The following is a 15,635-nucleotide window of genomic DNA, read 5'->3' on the forward strand; positions in this document are numbered from 1 at the left end:
TCTGGGTAGTGACCCCACCAATAATGTATTGCAGTATACATCTCTTAGTGAGATGTGCTTTACATTATGGAAAATACTAAGAATAATGATCAGAGCTTTACGCACCTTTACAATGAGTTGTTATGGTGTTGAGATATCATCACCTTTAGACTTGAACTACGTTCAGGCGCAAACTTAACTGTTTGCTTACTTGGGGATTAGGAGTAAACTAACCAAGTTTATAAAATTACTTGGTAACCCTAATATATATATATATATATATCCGTTGTCATTGTCATTATTATCCGTCATTATTATTATATTTCTCCTCTTTGATAACAGTACTGAAATCTCTTAGAGGGAGTTAGTAAGCAAATGCAATGCCGTGTTTGCAGTTTCTGGAGGTTTTGACGGCTGTTTGTGGTAGCGTGGTACTTAAGTGATGTTTTCTGTGTTTTCATATGTTATGTACATATATACTTTGGTACATATTTGTATAGTAACGTTGTTAACTATTTAAATTTTAGTATTGTGTGATAATGAATGCTGATGTCGAAACATATATTAGACAGAACTGCCCTTGGAGTAAGTTGCCACCAACTGTGAAACAGGTAAACATGCGCTTCAGCTGAACATCAGTGGCTTAACGTAGCGCAAGCTGAGGTTTTCCCAGACCTAAAGCTTACATAGCCCTATTTCACAAAGCCGTTTAAAAATATTAATTAAAAAAAAAATAGCAGAACCCAGAAAAGTTAATTTTTGGTCTCACATATGATGTTATGCAAATTATGAACATTTACTTCAAGTAATATCAGTTGAGATTACTTATTTAATTATTATTTTACGACTGTTGAAAAAATGTTTGGTGGTCCCTACAGAAAAGAAAGATCCAGGTTGAATTATTTTTATTTTAGTTTTATATTAATTTGAGAGGTGGTATTAATTGCGTCAGAGCCATTAAAACATCATTTAGTAGTTCAAAGATTTTATCTTCTCTTTAGCATGTTGTCCCCTCCCCCCAAAAAAAGACATTATATAAAACCAATGAATGTCAAAACAGGGAGATTAATTTTGTCTAACTCAGCCTAGTTTGTAGATCTGCTGATGCATGTATTCTTTGGCTAGTTTTCCCATTTGCATGATGAAAAAAAACCCAGCCATCCTCCATCATTTGAGTCTGGCCAACTCATCATTTGAAAACTTTTAAACTTTTGGTCTCAGAACCCAGGTCTTTCCAATTGAAGAGTATCATCAGTAGTGAGGTTGGTCTGCAGAAGTTCCCGTTTTAATTTTAAAGATATCCATATTTACTGAAAAATAGCAGTTTAATTTTTTTTAACATAAATCCAGTTTGTGAAAGGTGAATCTATTATGTATTTAATGTTAATGCACACTATAAACATGATACTTTCAAGGAGTCCAAAGACTCGTCGAGGGAGGGTACCTACTTCCTTCTATTACTCTCTGCCTACACTCTGATTACCAACCATACCAAATCAACTGCCACTACCACCATCATCTACATCAATGCTATCTACTGCCCACCACTACCACTAGTATTCTTTTTTTTTGGGTCTGTAAATTGTGTGTGTTTTCAAGGCTGATTTATATGTATGTGGAATGAAAAACCCCAGTTTTTGGGAAAAAAAAGCTCTTCTACTGCCTTATGAGATCTGCTAATTCATCATAAGCGGAAAAAACCCATATAAAGATTCTTCTCATCACAGCGAGAATCAAACTCAGGCCCTTTCCAATTGAAGGGTGCAACGTACCATCGTTCTTCCAGTTGCACCATGGATGTGCTTGTACTATGAAAGTACTATACTTAGCCTCTAGACTAAGTATAGTACTTTTTTTTTAGGCCTCCATTAAGGAAATGGGGTGGGTCTTTTACTATCGTTTTTTTTTATTTTATTTTTTTATTTGCATAGTATTTAATCCAGAAGTATGAAGCTAAGGTTTGGAATGATGAAACTAGGTGAATATAGCACATTTAGCACTGATGGAATGCTGCTTGTCACTGACAACACAGGTCAAGTTACTTTTTCAAAGGGTGAAAATCAAGTGTGCTATTAAAAATGCTATTAAAACCAAGTGTGTTAAAGCAAGTTCAGTCTGCAGTCAGAACATATCAATGAAGAGATCATCAATTTATGTAAATTTTAAAATTTGGCACACAATTAGTGTGTATGTGTGGTAAATCACTGTTTTTATTCACACTATAAACATTATCAGATGAAAGAATACATTTTTAGTTTGCAGATATACATTATAGTAACTTTGTTTTAAATTTTATAACCAAACTTCAGACAATACAGTATGTTAGTTTTGTGAATGCTATGAGGTAAAGATTGTGTGTGTTGAAAACAGGTCTAGGGTAATCATTATACAAAAAAATGAAATTAACAAAAGAACGTGTATGATTGGCCTCAGCTGTAATTTCCTACTGGTCATCTTAGCGGATGGGGGTCTGTAGAGCCATTTGTTCTGCTGCACGTTATGTGCAGAGGTGGGAGAAGATGGGTCTCTAGTCAGGTAGGAGCCAGTGCGATGTGAAATTTTTGAGCGCATCCGTAGTACAATTGGAAGAACGACAGTACATTGCACCCTTCGATTGGAATAGCCTAAGTTCGATTCTTGTCGCGACGGGAGGAATCTTTATCTGGACGATTTTCAATTGAAGGTGAGTTAGCCGATCTCATACGGAGGTAGCAGGGTTTTTTCTCCTGGAAACTCGGGTTTTTCATCCAGCATACAGACAAATCAGCCCTTCAGAACACACGCAGTTTACAGACATAGAAGACCAGTTGTGGTGTTGGTGGAGGTGGGCGGTAGATGGCGTTGATGGAGATGATTCGTAGTAGAGGTTTGGTGTAGTGGTTGAGACAGTTGTAGGTGTCCTCCTGCGATGAGTCTTTGGACTCTATGGAGGTGTCAATAATAATAATAATAATGTGTAGTCCTTATCAACCCTATGGTTGGTAGGGTAGCATTATGCTACTTAACAAGGGAAGTGATTGTGGAACAAGGTGGTTTCCTGTTTCCTTCCTTGCCCATTAAGTATTTTATGACTGTAGACATCTGTTCACGTGGCTGGTTTGCCAGTTTTGAGGGATGGAAAATCCAAATTTCTGGTTGAAAAAAAAACCTGTTTGAGAATGGCTAAATCACCTTTATTTGAAAGAGATAAAGGTTCCTCACGTCATACTTGGGAATCGAACCCAGGTCTTTTCAGTGAAAGGCTACGTCTATACTGACTGAGCTATAAAGGCTCCAACAAAGAGCGTAACTGAATTTTATAGTATTCTGGTACAATCTGCAAGCATATATATTAATTTTATAAATTTATAACAATAAGCACTGTTTAAATTTTACACAGTCAGTTAATTAGTGATCTCTTTAATTTTTGAAATCTTGGTTTTCAGCCTTTGAAAAATCACTTGACCTGTTTTGTCAGTGATCAGCATTATTCCATCAGTGCTATAATTCAAAACCTAATTTTTGTAGAGTTTTGAATCATGACAGTGTAGATAGTATGCCTTTATTAATTAGCAGTTCCTGTGGTCTCCTTGCAGGAACGATGTCAGAAAAAAAAATTATATCTTTAATCCTAGACAGAAATCAGTAAATTTTAATGTATTCGTAATTCATAAGATTTTGAAACCATAAAATTATATCTTCAGAAATATCACATTAAAACTTATTTGCTAAATAGTATCTCTTCTTATTAATTACTGCCAACATCTTAATGTATTCATGAAATAAATAAATAAATTGTTCCCCAGAGGGAGTGCTACGTACTATTTATCAGAGACGTCGTGAGGAATTTTGGTACCTATGGCCAGGAAAGAAAGTTGTGCTGTTCTAAAAAAAAAAAAAACTTTAAAAATCTCAATTTTTGCACCTATGGCCGGGGGGGGGGGCACATTGGTCATAGCCTCACTATGCCTCTGCTATTTATTATTATTACATAACACCACCAGGGAGTCCAAAGACTCATAGAGAGAGGACACCTACTTTACAATTCTCCGTCTCCACCACTCAATTCAACAACTACAACTACTAAATGGATAAGAATCCTATATTGTTATATAGCCAGTAAGTGAAACTCAAGATCGATAACTACGATCTATGAGTTTCTCATAAGAAAAACTAAGAGAAACTCGTAGATCGTAGTTCGATCTTGAGTTTCACTTACTGGCTATATAACAATATAGGATTCTTATCCATTTAATATTTATTCAATTGCCAGAAAACTAGCCTTTTGGCTTTTTATTTTAACTACAACTACTATCATCATCTACACCAATGCCATCTACTGCCTACCACCACCATCACCACTAGTATTTTCACAGACAATCACAAACATCCATGCCTATGGAGGGATTCGAACCCACAGCCTTTTGGCTGGAGAGCAGATACGCCAACCACTCGGCCAGCCAGGCTGGCAAATAGTAGCAATAATGAAAACTTGCTGAGTGAATTCACTAGCCCGTATTTAGCTTCTTTGGAAATCAGTTGTTTACCAGTTTCTTCACTTTCTTCATTGCCTGAAGTTAGGTTAATAGATAGTTTCTAACCAGGAAATGGCATGGATAACTGGAGGTAATGTGAGAACATGGCAGACAGCTACTGCTATTTCATGTTCCTAATACTGATTTGTATTATTACATGAATTATGTGTGAATTTTTATTTTATTTTATTTATTTATTTTTTATTGTGGGATTGAAAGCCCAAGTTTTTTCATTAAGGGGTAAATCCCACTTGCTGGCTTCAAAGGTAATACCTCGTGAGCCATCTGACATTCAGTTAAAATTTTGGTGAGAACCAGAATTCAACCTTTATGATGTTTCTTCTGCTGATCTAGCATCATGGAAGTTACCAAAAGGCTATGTAGATATTACCCATGAATTTTAATTATTATACACAAAATCATCATATGTTTCAATGAAATAAAAAATAAATCCTGTAATGTGATTTCCTAAATGGAGTAGGCAGAGCTCTTCTAACCCAACTATTGAAAATTAGTAGCAATTTAGTTGTCACCTATACAGTGGTATAGCTAGAGCTTTAGATGCCTGGATTGATCCCTGATCCTCTCAATACACATCAAAAATACTACAAAAAGTCAAAACGAAGTAGAGGGAAATAAATTAAAACGCTGTGTCTATTTTTGAAATAAAACTTTAATTTCAACATTCTAAAATGTTATTTTTCTTGCTTTTATGTTAGAAAAATCATCGATGACATTAGCTAAGTCTATTTCATAGTAATGTAGGTAATTCTTAATCAATTTTATTTAGAAAAACTCTTCTCACAACTAGCAACATTTACAGCAATTGTGAGAAAAATTCGCAATAGTATTACAATATTTCGAAATGAGTTCTCCAGATTGTATTTTAGAATTAACTGCAATAGTTCAAAAAGGTTCAAAGTGTCACCTGGGGCAGACTGCCCCCTTCACCATTGATATCAATGATTTGGAAGATTTTGGGATGGAATGTGGGTATGGCAGACCAAAACTTGTATCACCTCATGTTCCTAAACTAAACTGGTATTGATTGAATCATGGGAATTTTATGGCTTGTTTTATGGGTATAGGGTTAAAAAGAAATTGTGGAGTATATATGTATACTGGGGGGGATCTTCCCCCCCGGCACTTACGGTGCTCCCCCCCCAAGTTATGGGCTGGTAAGTTTCAAAACAATGAAGAGACAAAAAACATGACATAAAAATGTTTCAAATTTTGGCTTATCTTTTTATATATATAGAATAGATATATATCATCATCATCATCAAATTCCTGCCATGTACCCTCAAGGGGTGTACAGGATATGACAGTACTACATGAAAAAATTATATCATTACTAACTTCCTATCTACAATTTTCCTCCAAATCAGTCTGTTACTTGTCAAGACTCCAACATTATCAGATCTTATATTTCTATCGTCTAAGGCACTTTGTACCGTATCAATCCACCTATATCTTGGTCTTCCTCTGGGTCGTTTTCCTGCCAACCTGGCAGAGAACACTTGTTTTGCTAATCTTTCCTCTCCCATTCTATTTAAGTGACCATACCACCTGAGATTAGCTCTGCTAACACATTCCTGGATGCTTACAATGTCAAGTTCTTTCCTAAAATTCTCATTTTTAATATGATATTGCCACTGATGCCATCTGTTCACGCCTCTAATCTTTCTCAGGACTCTCATATCTGCGGTCTCTAGTCTTTGGTCAAGTGTTTTACTTCTGACCCAGCTCTCAGATCCATAAGTTAAAACTAGTTTGAACACTGTCTTGTATACAGCTAATTTAGTGTTCCAACTAATTTCTCTCTTATTCCATATGAATTTATTCAATTGACTTCCCACCATACAAGCTTTGCTGATTCTGTTGTCTATTTCTATATTTAATTTACCATCTTCAGTAAAAATCGTGCCTAAGTAGCTGAAATGTTTTACTTGTTCCACAGGTTCTCCATTCACAACACAGTTGACATTTTCAATGATTCTGCCTATTTTCATTGTCTTTGTCTTTTTATTGCTGACCTTCATACCATGTCTATTACAACAGCTATTCAATTTAGTCAGAGAATCTTGCAGACTTGTAGCGGATTTATTTAGAAGTATAACATCATCCGCATAAAGCAAAGAGCTGACATTAACCTCTCCAATTTTGATATCAGGTTTAATACCACTTTCCTTCATAATGTGATCCATATAGATAATGAATAACAGAGGGGATAATGTACATCCTTGTCTCACACCAGATTTAACATTAAACCATCTTCCTGTACTTCCTTCAATAATAACTGCTGACTTACAACTCAAATAAAGACTAAGTATTGCTTGATATAATTCCCCATTGACACCATATAACTGCAGCGTATTGAATAGCTTCTCTCTTGGCACCTTGTCATATGCCTTTTCCAAATCGACAAAACTTAAATACAGATGTTTGTTATATTCCCATGCTTTCTCGACTATTTGTCATAAAGTGAAGATCTGACCCTGACAGCCTCTATTTGGCCTGAATCCAGCTTGTTCTTCCACAATTCTCAACCGTTTCTCAAGTATGCTTGCATAGATCTTACCAGGAACACTCAGTAGGGAAATACCTCTGTAATTCTTACATTCAGTTTTATTTCCCTTTTTATATATGGGTACTATGAGAGCTCTACCCCAATCATCGGGAATTCGTCCCTCTGTCCAGGCTCTCTGAACTTTGTAGTGTAGCCACTGTAAGACTCTTATACCACCATACTTCAGCATTTCTGGTCGAATATCATCTACTCCTGCTGCCTTTCCACATTTCAAGCCGTTGATGGCTTTTTCTACTTCAAGTATGGATATGTATTCCTGACTGCATGGCTGGTGAATGTTTTTTATCACTGTGTTGTCATCACTGCTTGTTTTATTTAGCAGTTTTTCAAAGTAATTACTCCATACTTCAAGGATATCTTTTTCTCCTGTTTTCATGTCACCTTTATCATCTCTATCTCCTTTTACAGCACTCTTTTCTCCATTCCTAAGCTTCTTCAACAACCTCCAGAATATTTTGCCACCTTCTTGATATTTATTTTCTATATTCTTGCCAAAGTCCTCCCATGACTTTTGTTTAGCTAGTTTTACACACTGTTTAGCTTTCTTACATTTGTCTCTGTATTCTGTAAGAGTAAAAGCTGACTCATTTGCCAGGAACTTTTGATATGCTTTCTTCTTTTCCTTCACTGCCTCTTTAACTTCCTGTGTCCACCAGGGAGTTCTGATTTTTTTATCCTTGCACACAACCTCACCACATGCCTCTCTGGCAGAATCAATCAATGTTTTCTTCAGAGTCTGCCACTGAATCTCCAAGGTTTGATTCCTGTTCTCAAACTCTTTCATTTTCTTTTCAATAATCTTTCTGTATTTTAATCTACAGTTCACATCTGAGAGCTGCTCAACTTTTATTCGCTTTAAAACTTTCTTACATGTCATTCTTTTCAATATGAAATTCAATTTTATCCTGCTCAAGACTAAATAGTGATCACTTCCAATTTCAAATCCTCTGTACACTCTGGTGTCCTGCACCAGGGAGAAAACATCACTATCAACAATAACATAGTCAATGAGACTTTTCTTATTCCTAGCCTCTTCTCTCCATGTGAATTTGTGTGCATTTTTATGTTGGAACATGGTGTTAGTAATAATCAGTCCATGTCCTGAGCAGAAATCCAACAGATATTTGCCATTATTATTAGCTTTATATATATATATATATATATATATATATAAAAGCCTAGTGGCAAAGAATGACTTTAAGAATTGGCTGAAAAGGGAAAATAAATATTTTTCTCCTCCTGAAGACTAGAATTGAACCTATAAGTCTTTGTCTGGCTATATAGCATTATGGAATAAGAGATGTTTCCACAATTGTAAATTCTAAAATTCCTTAAACCTACAGATTTGTTAAACATGCTCTCAAATTTGTTAACAAATCATCAAATTAAGGGACCTACCCCAGGTATTCTCTATTATGTTAATTTTCATGTAAAGAACTTCACTGATTTTCATTGATTAAAATTTTTCTAGAATGGTTTCTGCAAATCATTTCTGATATTAGTGAGCTATGTGGTACACAGTGTGTGGCATATACTCAGGACTGTTGTTAGGGTATATATTGCGCCGGCATGCGCTCTTTTTTCACCTCTGAATTCGTTAAAATATGTAAAATTAAAAACAGGGAATGCTTTATTTATTTTATTTATTTATTATTTTTTTTTTATGGTTGAGATACAGTGTTATTGGTTTTTTGCTGCCCTCCAGCCAAACTTGCAGTTCCAAGGCCTTAGTTGTTCAGTGAGTTATGGCATCCTTGCATATATTACTTTGCTTCTTTATAAAGCTCTGATAAGACCACACTGTTATTAGTGATATCCAATAACACCCATTCAAACTTTTGAATGGATGTTATTGGATATCATCTGATGAAATTTTTCATTATATAGAAGGTGGGAGAGAACACGGGGGTGGCATCCATGGAAGCTGTTTGTTCGCAGTCAAGATAAGAGCTAGGTATTTCCCATCAGCTGTAAGTGTCTTGATTTATGTGGTTTTAATATACATAGAATTCTTTGGAAAAGCATCTGAATTATGGAGTGACTTATTATCATGAGACCTCCTGGGAGTCAAGTCAAGATAAGAGCTAGGTGTTTCTTTCATAGAGCAGTGAGTGGAATAGTTTGCCTTTATGGGGTAGTGAGCGCATCTAGTGTGAATGAATTTAAGAGAAGGTATGACAGCTGACTTGGGTGATTTATAGCCTCCCTGGATGAATCCTTGACTCCCAGGAGGTCTCATGATAATAAGTCATTCCATGATTCAGATGCTTTTCCAAAGAATTCTATGTATATTAAAACCACATAAATCAAGACACAGCTGATGGGGAAATAGGGGGATACTTTTAGAACAAAAAAAAAAAAATAAATAAAATACAGATTTGTACAAATGTAAAAGTTTCATGTACATTTTTTTTAATTAATAGAACATTGATACAAAATAATGCAAAAGAAAAAAAGAAAGAAAAGCTTACTAATCCATGTCTTAGTTATGGAAACAAGTGCCTTGTTTGGTGGAAAGACTTCAGTTTGCATCCCATCTAAGATGAGAGGAACCTCTATAAGGACTTTTTTCAGCTGAAAGCAAGTCCGTTTTTTTTTTTTTTTTTAAATGATAATCCCGTACATGAGAGGTTGAGTAATCTATACTGTAGTATGTTAATACCATGGATGGGTACTAACATATATTGTTCACAATTAGTTTTTCAGCTTGAGTTGGTTTCATATGGTGATAATAGAGTCATGTTTTTTTTAGGATTTTGGTAATTTTTTCTGAGGTGCCCCAGATGTAGGAAATGGTGATGGCTTTAGAGTAATCTTTGTTGTGAGGGGGGGGGGAAGATTATTCTAAATCCGTCATCATTCCCTACATCTAGGGCACCTCAGAAAAAATTACCAAAATCCTAAAAAAAACATGACTTGACCTCTTGTTACAGACCATATAGAAAATTATCATCCCTTATCTGCTCCACTAAAGAGTAACCACTTCCCCTAGACCTACCTGGTGTATGCCAGGTCCCTTGCAGCTGTAAGCTGTCCTACTTTGGCCAAACAGACAGGACAGCGAATATCAGAATTTCAGAACACAAGAACTACATCCGGTTTCACCAGTACAGCCACTCTGAGCTGGCAGACCATGCTCTGAATTTTGCTCCACAGAATACGGTGGAAGAAAGCCACAATAATACACTACAGCAAGTTCAAATTTGAAAGACTGCTCATGGAATCAGTCTCAGCCCTAAGAAACATGCCAAACCTCAACAAATTTGGATGCGTGAGACTGCCCCAAATTTGGGAGACATACATCAGAAGAACTTCAGCCCAATGGCCAAGAATACCTAATATAGCCTGCTAGGGGGCACCATCAGGACTTTAGGAAAAACAGTAGCTTCCTTGCTTCTTCCAATTTGCTGTTTGTAGTGCCTGCGTGCACGTCTTTATCTTAAGTTCCCATGAAGATGGCGGCGTGACGTTGCCGAAATATTGGAAATATATATTAAAGTTTAATTTAATTTATATTCTAGTATACGTTGTGAATTCCTTAAGTTATCTGGTAATCATGTATAACTAACGTGTAAGCCTTTTTACAAGACTTACTTACTACAATAGTTTTCAGGTGGTGGTGACCTCTTGTTTTTCTATCGTACATAATATCTATATTGCACAATGTACATGCAGTTTATGTTCGTTTAAGTTTTGGAAAAGGCATATGACAAGATTAAAAAAAACAAAAACTGTTCAAAACACTAATATATGGTGTAAGTAGGACATTGCACTGAACAATACATAATCTGTATGGTCTATATTTAAGTTGTGGGTCTGCAGTTATAATTGAGGGAGGCAGGAAAATGGTTTGATCTAAAATCAGGTAGGTGTGAAGTGAGTGCATGCCATATCCACTATTATTCATCATCTATATGGATCACATTTTGAAGGAAAGTAGCATTAAATCTGATATTAAATCTGATATAAAAATTGAATATGTTAATCTCAGCTCTTTACTTTGTGCAGATGATATTATAATCCTAAATAAATCCTGTACAAGTTTTCAGGATTCCTTAACGAGATGGAATAACTGCTATAACAAATAAGGCATGGCAATCAGTAAAAATACCAAAACTATGAAAATAGGCAGGAATATAGAAAACTGTTGCATTCTAAATGGAGATCTTATAAGACAAGTAAAACCATTTCATCTGTTTAGGCACAATTTTTAGTGAAGATGACAAATTAAATATGGAAACAGACAACAGAATTAGCAAAGAGATATGACAGGAAGTCAACTGAATAAATTTATTATTATTACGTGACACCTCCAGGGAGTCCAAAGACTCCTCGAGGGAGGGCATCTACTCTACAACTCTCCATCTCCACCAACTACAGTCATCATCTACACCAATGCCATCTACTGCCCACCACCAGCACTAGTATTTTTTGTCTGTAAATTAAAGACAATCACAAACACCCATGCCTATGGTGAGATTCAAACCTTAATTAACACAAAAGTCAATCGCAGCTCTCTGTTTGAAACTCATTTTCCAACCGTTCATCAAAACACACTGTCACTCTTGGCACTATAACTCGGCTTCTAATGAAACTAATGTCATAAACAGTTGATACAACACTAATGATGGTTGTCGTTTTTGACAACAAAAAAGATACAACAGGTGGTGCCACTAGTTTCTTCTATTTTCGAAAAGTTTGATTTCTTTTTGCACAGAGGGTGTATGTACAAAAATTGTTAAGCAATGCAGTATCTACATATGAATAAAATTACAGCAAAGGTCACAACAATATACAAGGTCAAAGGCTAAGGCAGTACATAAGTAGTCAGAGATAAACTAGTAAATATGCATGTACAGAAATTAAGTTAAACAATGCAGTATCTACATATAAATAAAATTACAGTCAAATGTGTTTGTACAAATTAATTCTTTATAAAAGGTTAATATCATGCTATCTGTCTGAGTGTATATGGCTTGGCAAGATAGATAAAAATTTCATTCCTCTCTCATATAAATTGCTGGCACTCCACCAGAATATGACAAATAGTAAGGCATATATTGCATTTTTCACAAACAGATGGGTCATCAGCTCTCAGTAAATAAGAATGGGTAAGATGACTGTGACCTATACCCTACAAAGAACAACTTCATCTGTTCTCTTTCTACATTAACTAAAATGCCAATGCTTAATATCATGTAATTTGTTTGTCACTGCTTCCTGCCATGAGTGTCATTCAGCAGTTAGCTTTGATTTTATAAACTGTCTTTAGTCTGTAATATGGTACTGCCAAACAGTACATGGAGAAAGTATGAGGTAATCTAGCAGCTGCAGTCTCATATCCTTTAATTCCAATGTGGCTTGGAAGCACAACCGAACATCAAAATTAAGGGTTAGGAGTAGGAGACTTCCTTAGTTGACAAAGTGAGAGGTTGCAGGATGGAGTGCAGGCTTGCCATGAAGGGATGCAGTTACGTTTGGTGTAGTCAATGTTGTCAACATTCATGCCAATAGCTTGCATAGTCTCTTTAACATTCATACCAAAACGATGTATGGCAGTCTGATGTGTGTGTGATATTGAGCTTCCCAGCACAGAGAAAAGAGACTAGTCCATTTAGGATGATCTGGAAGAGACTTTATCTTTAGGGCATAATTAAGAGATAGTTGTATCCATCTAAGTGATAGAGCTGGTTCATTTGCTTCAACATAAACACTTTGAGTGGGTGATGCGCAAAGGACACCAGAAATTGATGTGCCAATTGATGGATGGGATCTAACCATCATAGGTTATTCTGTCCTTCAGAACCATAGACTCGAGACCCATAATCCAGCTTTGAATGTATAAGTGCATGATAAAGATGAAGCAATGAACATCAATTGGCACATCAATCAGCAATCCCCATTCAGTAGAGGATAGCATGCAAAGGAGATTCAATGCTCCTCTCTTGCACTTTTCTCTTAGTTGACGAATGTGTGCAAGGAATGCAAGTTTTCTGTCAAAGATAGGTCCCAAGAACTTGGCTTCTGTTGATACTGGAATAACAGTTCATCCTATTCTAAATTCAGGATCTGGGTGGAAATATGTTTTCTACAGAAGTGTACACAAACACTCTTTTCTGTTGAAAACCTGAACCCATTACTAAGAGTCCATAGAGAAACATGATCAGCTGTTTGCTGAAGTTGTATTTTAATTACCCTCATGTTATGAAAGTGACGGTAAATTGTGAAGTCATCAACATAAGATCATTGTGTACAGTGGGAGGAAGCTGTTCAGTGATTGAGTTAACTTTGAGAGCAAAAAGTGGTATGCCTAAGACAGAGCCTGAACACCCTGTTCTTGATGATATGGCTGAGATAGCATGCTTCCCAATCTGACTTGGAAATTTTGTCTGGACAGAAAGTTTTTAATAAATACAGGAAGGTGTCCTCTGAGACCTAGGTTATATATGTCTTTTAACATGCCATATCTCTAGGCTGTGTCATAAGCTTTTTCCATGTCAAAGAAGACTGAAACTAGATGTTCTTGCTTCAGAAATGTGTCTCTTATACAAGTTTCTAAACGGACCAAATGGTCTAAAGTTGAAGGATGTCTACAAAAGCCACATTGTATATTGTAGAGAAGATCATTACTTTATAAATACCAGAGAAATCTGGCATTAATCTCTTTGATATCTTACAAAGACAGCTGGTCAGAGCAATAGGTCCATAAATATTGCTTGTGTTGGATCCTTTCCTGGTTTTGGAAAAACAGTTACAACTGACTTATGCCAAGAATCTGGAAACTCTTCCTCTGCAGGTATTCTGTTGTATATTAAGAGGAGGAGATCCATAGAAGATGATGGTAGATGTTTTATCATTTCATAATGGATGTCACTAGGCCTTACTGTATTAGGGTGAGACAGTAAAAGAGCTCTTTTTGGTTCCTTCTTAACAAATGGCTAATTATATGGCTAAAGCCCATTGGTAGAAATATTTAGCCTTTGTTTCTCTTGCTGCTCTTTCAATATTAAAAGTTCTATCTCATGTTCAGCTTCAGAGATGACTGGCTTGGACTATGAGCTGAATACAAAGTTGCTAATGGGTGATTGGGTACCATGTGAGTTTCTATAATAATAAATTTAGATCAAATTCTCATCTTTTCCTTCATATACTACATAAATATTTGTATTAGTAAATATACATAATATTTAAGCATTAAGTAAACATTACATTTGATGAAAGTATTTATATATTAGTAATTTACTTTTGCAAATTTCTTATTAGATCCTTGGAAATTCTCAACGAGAATATGAAAAATTAGTGATACATTATAGTATAAAAAACCAATTAAGGTATAGGGGAAATTTAGGTAAGTTACTTTTGGTTATAGTTTTCAAATAGAAAAAGGTATATATCTAAATTTTGTGCTCTGTATTTCTGAATAGATGATTTTTCTCAAGTCTGGTGGGGACAGTAATAGGAATGTGAAACACACACATTAGAAAGTACTAGCATAAACAGTCAAACCATCTCTATATAAAATGCACAACATCCTCAATACAATTACACACAGAACCAGAGCTGTTCATTTTGAAGACAGCTCTTGCCCCAGAATTTGTTCATCTCTGTACACTTCTTAAACTAATATCTAAATACACTACATGCTACTCCTATCCTTGCCATACATGACACCATATCAAAACTATTCTCATCCTTTATATCTGGAGTGCATCTGAAAAGATGGTTAAAATTCTTTATAAATATAATCTCCATGCCATATTCAGTTTCATATTCATTTAGCAACGTTCATCTATTCTCTGAATGGACGTTGGTTTCTAATTGCATATCTTGGAATGTGCAATGAATGTTTCATATGCCTGTTACTTAACCTGCTTTGGATAGAAGAGCCTTGAAAAAAAATACAAACTACATGCATTGCCATTATCATGGTAAGTCAGCACTAGCAAACCGTGCTTTGGATACCTGATCATACAGGATCAGTTGGAAGAAAAAGACTGTGTGTAAAGTTGCTATAAGTCTAAGAAACTATTTTTAGAATCAGTTTTGTCTATGAAGCACCTCTCCTGACCTCAATAAGTATGGGCACATCAATTTACCAAAGATTTAAGAGATTACTTTATAAGACCACATCTAGTCTGACCTCTCTTCCTTTTCGTTTGGTCCTTGAGGACACTATGATAGACAGTTTCTTTTTCAAGTATAGTTTGAACTGTTCCTGCAGCTACCTGGTTGAGTTCTGTGTGTTTTGTGTAAGTATAATTTTATTCCTTTGGTGTTTATACTGTGAAACACACTGAATAATCATCAATACCTTAGCCTTTTGTTATGTGTAATGAATTTAATAAGTGCTGAACATGTAGAAAACTTTCTTTACTTGATCAATTTAGATAAGAAATTATATTCTCATTTTAATCCTGTACCCAAGCATAAGAAATATGTTTTTGTGTGAAGTATCTTCATGACTAGGCTACCTCTATATGAAAGCTGATGATTTCACATTCGTTGCCTTAGCTTCCCACAATGTAGAGCACACTTCAGATGTGTATATTGTT

General features: G+C 35.5%; 1 protein-coding gene across 1 annotated transcript in view; it reads left to right on the forward strand.

The window, feature by feature from the left end:
- Positions 1 to 376: 376 nt before the first annotated feature.
- Positions 377 to 15,635, forward strand: part of LOC150107504 (protein FAM91A1) — a 228,540-nt gene continuing 213,281 nt past the window's right edge. The window contains exons 1-2 of the mRNA XM_090391353.1: positions 377 to 590; positions 14,347 to 14,431. Of these exons, the coding sequence (XP_090247479.1) occupies positions 519 to 590; positions 14,347 to 14,431 (157 nt within the window). The 5' untranslated portion in view covers positions 377 to 518. The remainder of the gene's footprint in view (positions 591 to 14,346; positions 14,432 to 15,635) is intronic.

The sequence above is a fragment of the Typopeltis vanoorti genome, chromosome 4 (genome assembly GCF_054136105.1).
Source record: "Typopeltis vanoorti isolate ZY-2024b chromosome 4, IOZ_Tvanoo_1.0, whole genome shotgun sequence".
NCBI lineage: Eukaryota > Metazoa > Arthropoda > Arachnida > Uropygi > Thelyphonidae > Typopeltis > Typopeltis vanoorti.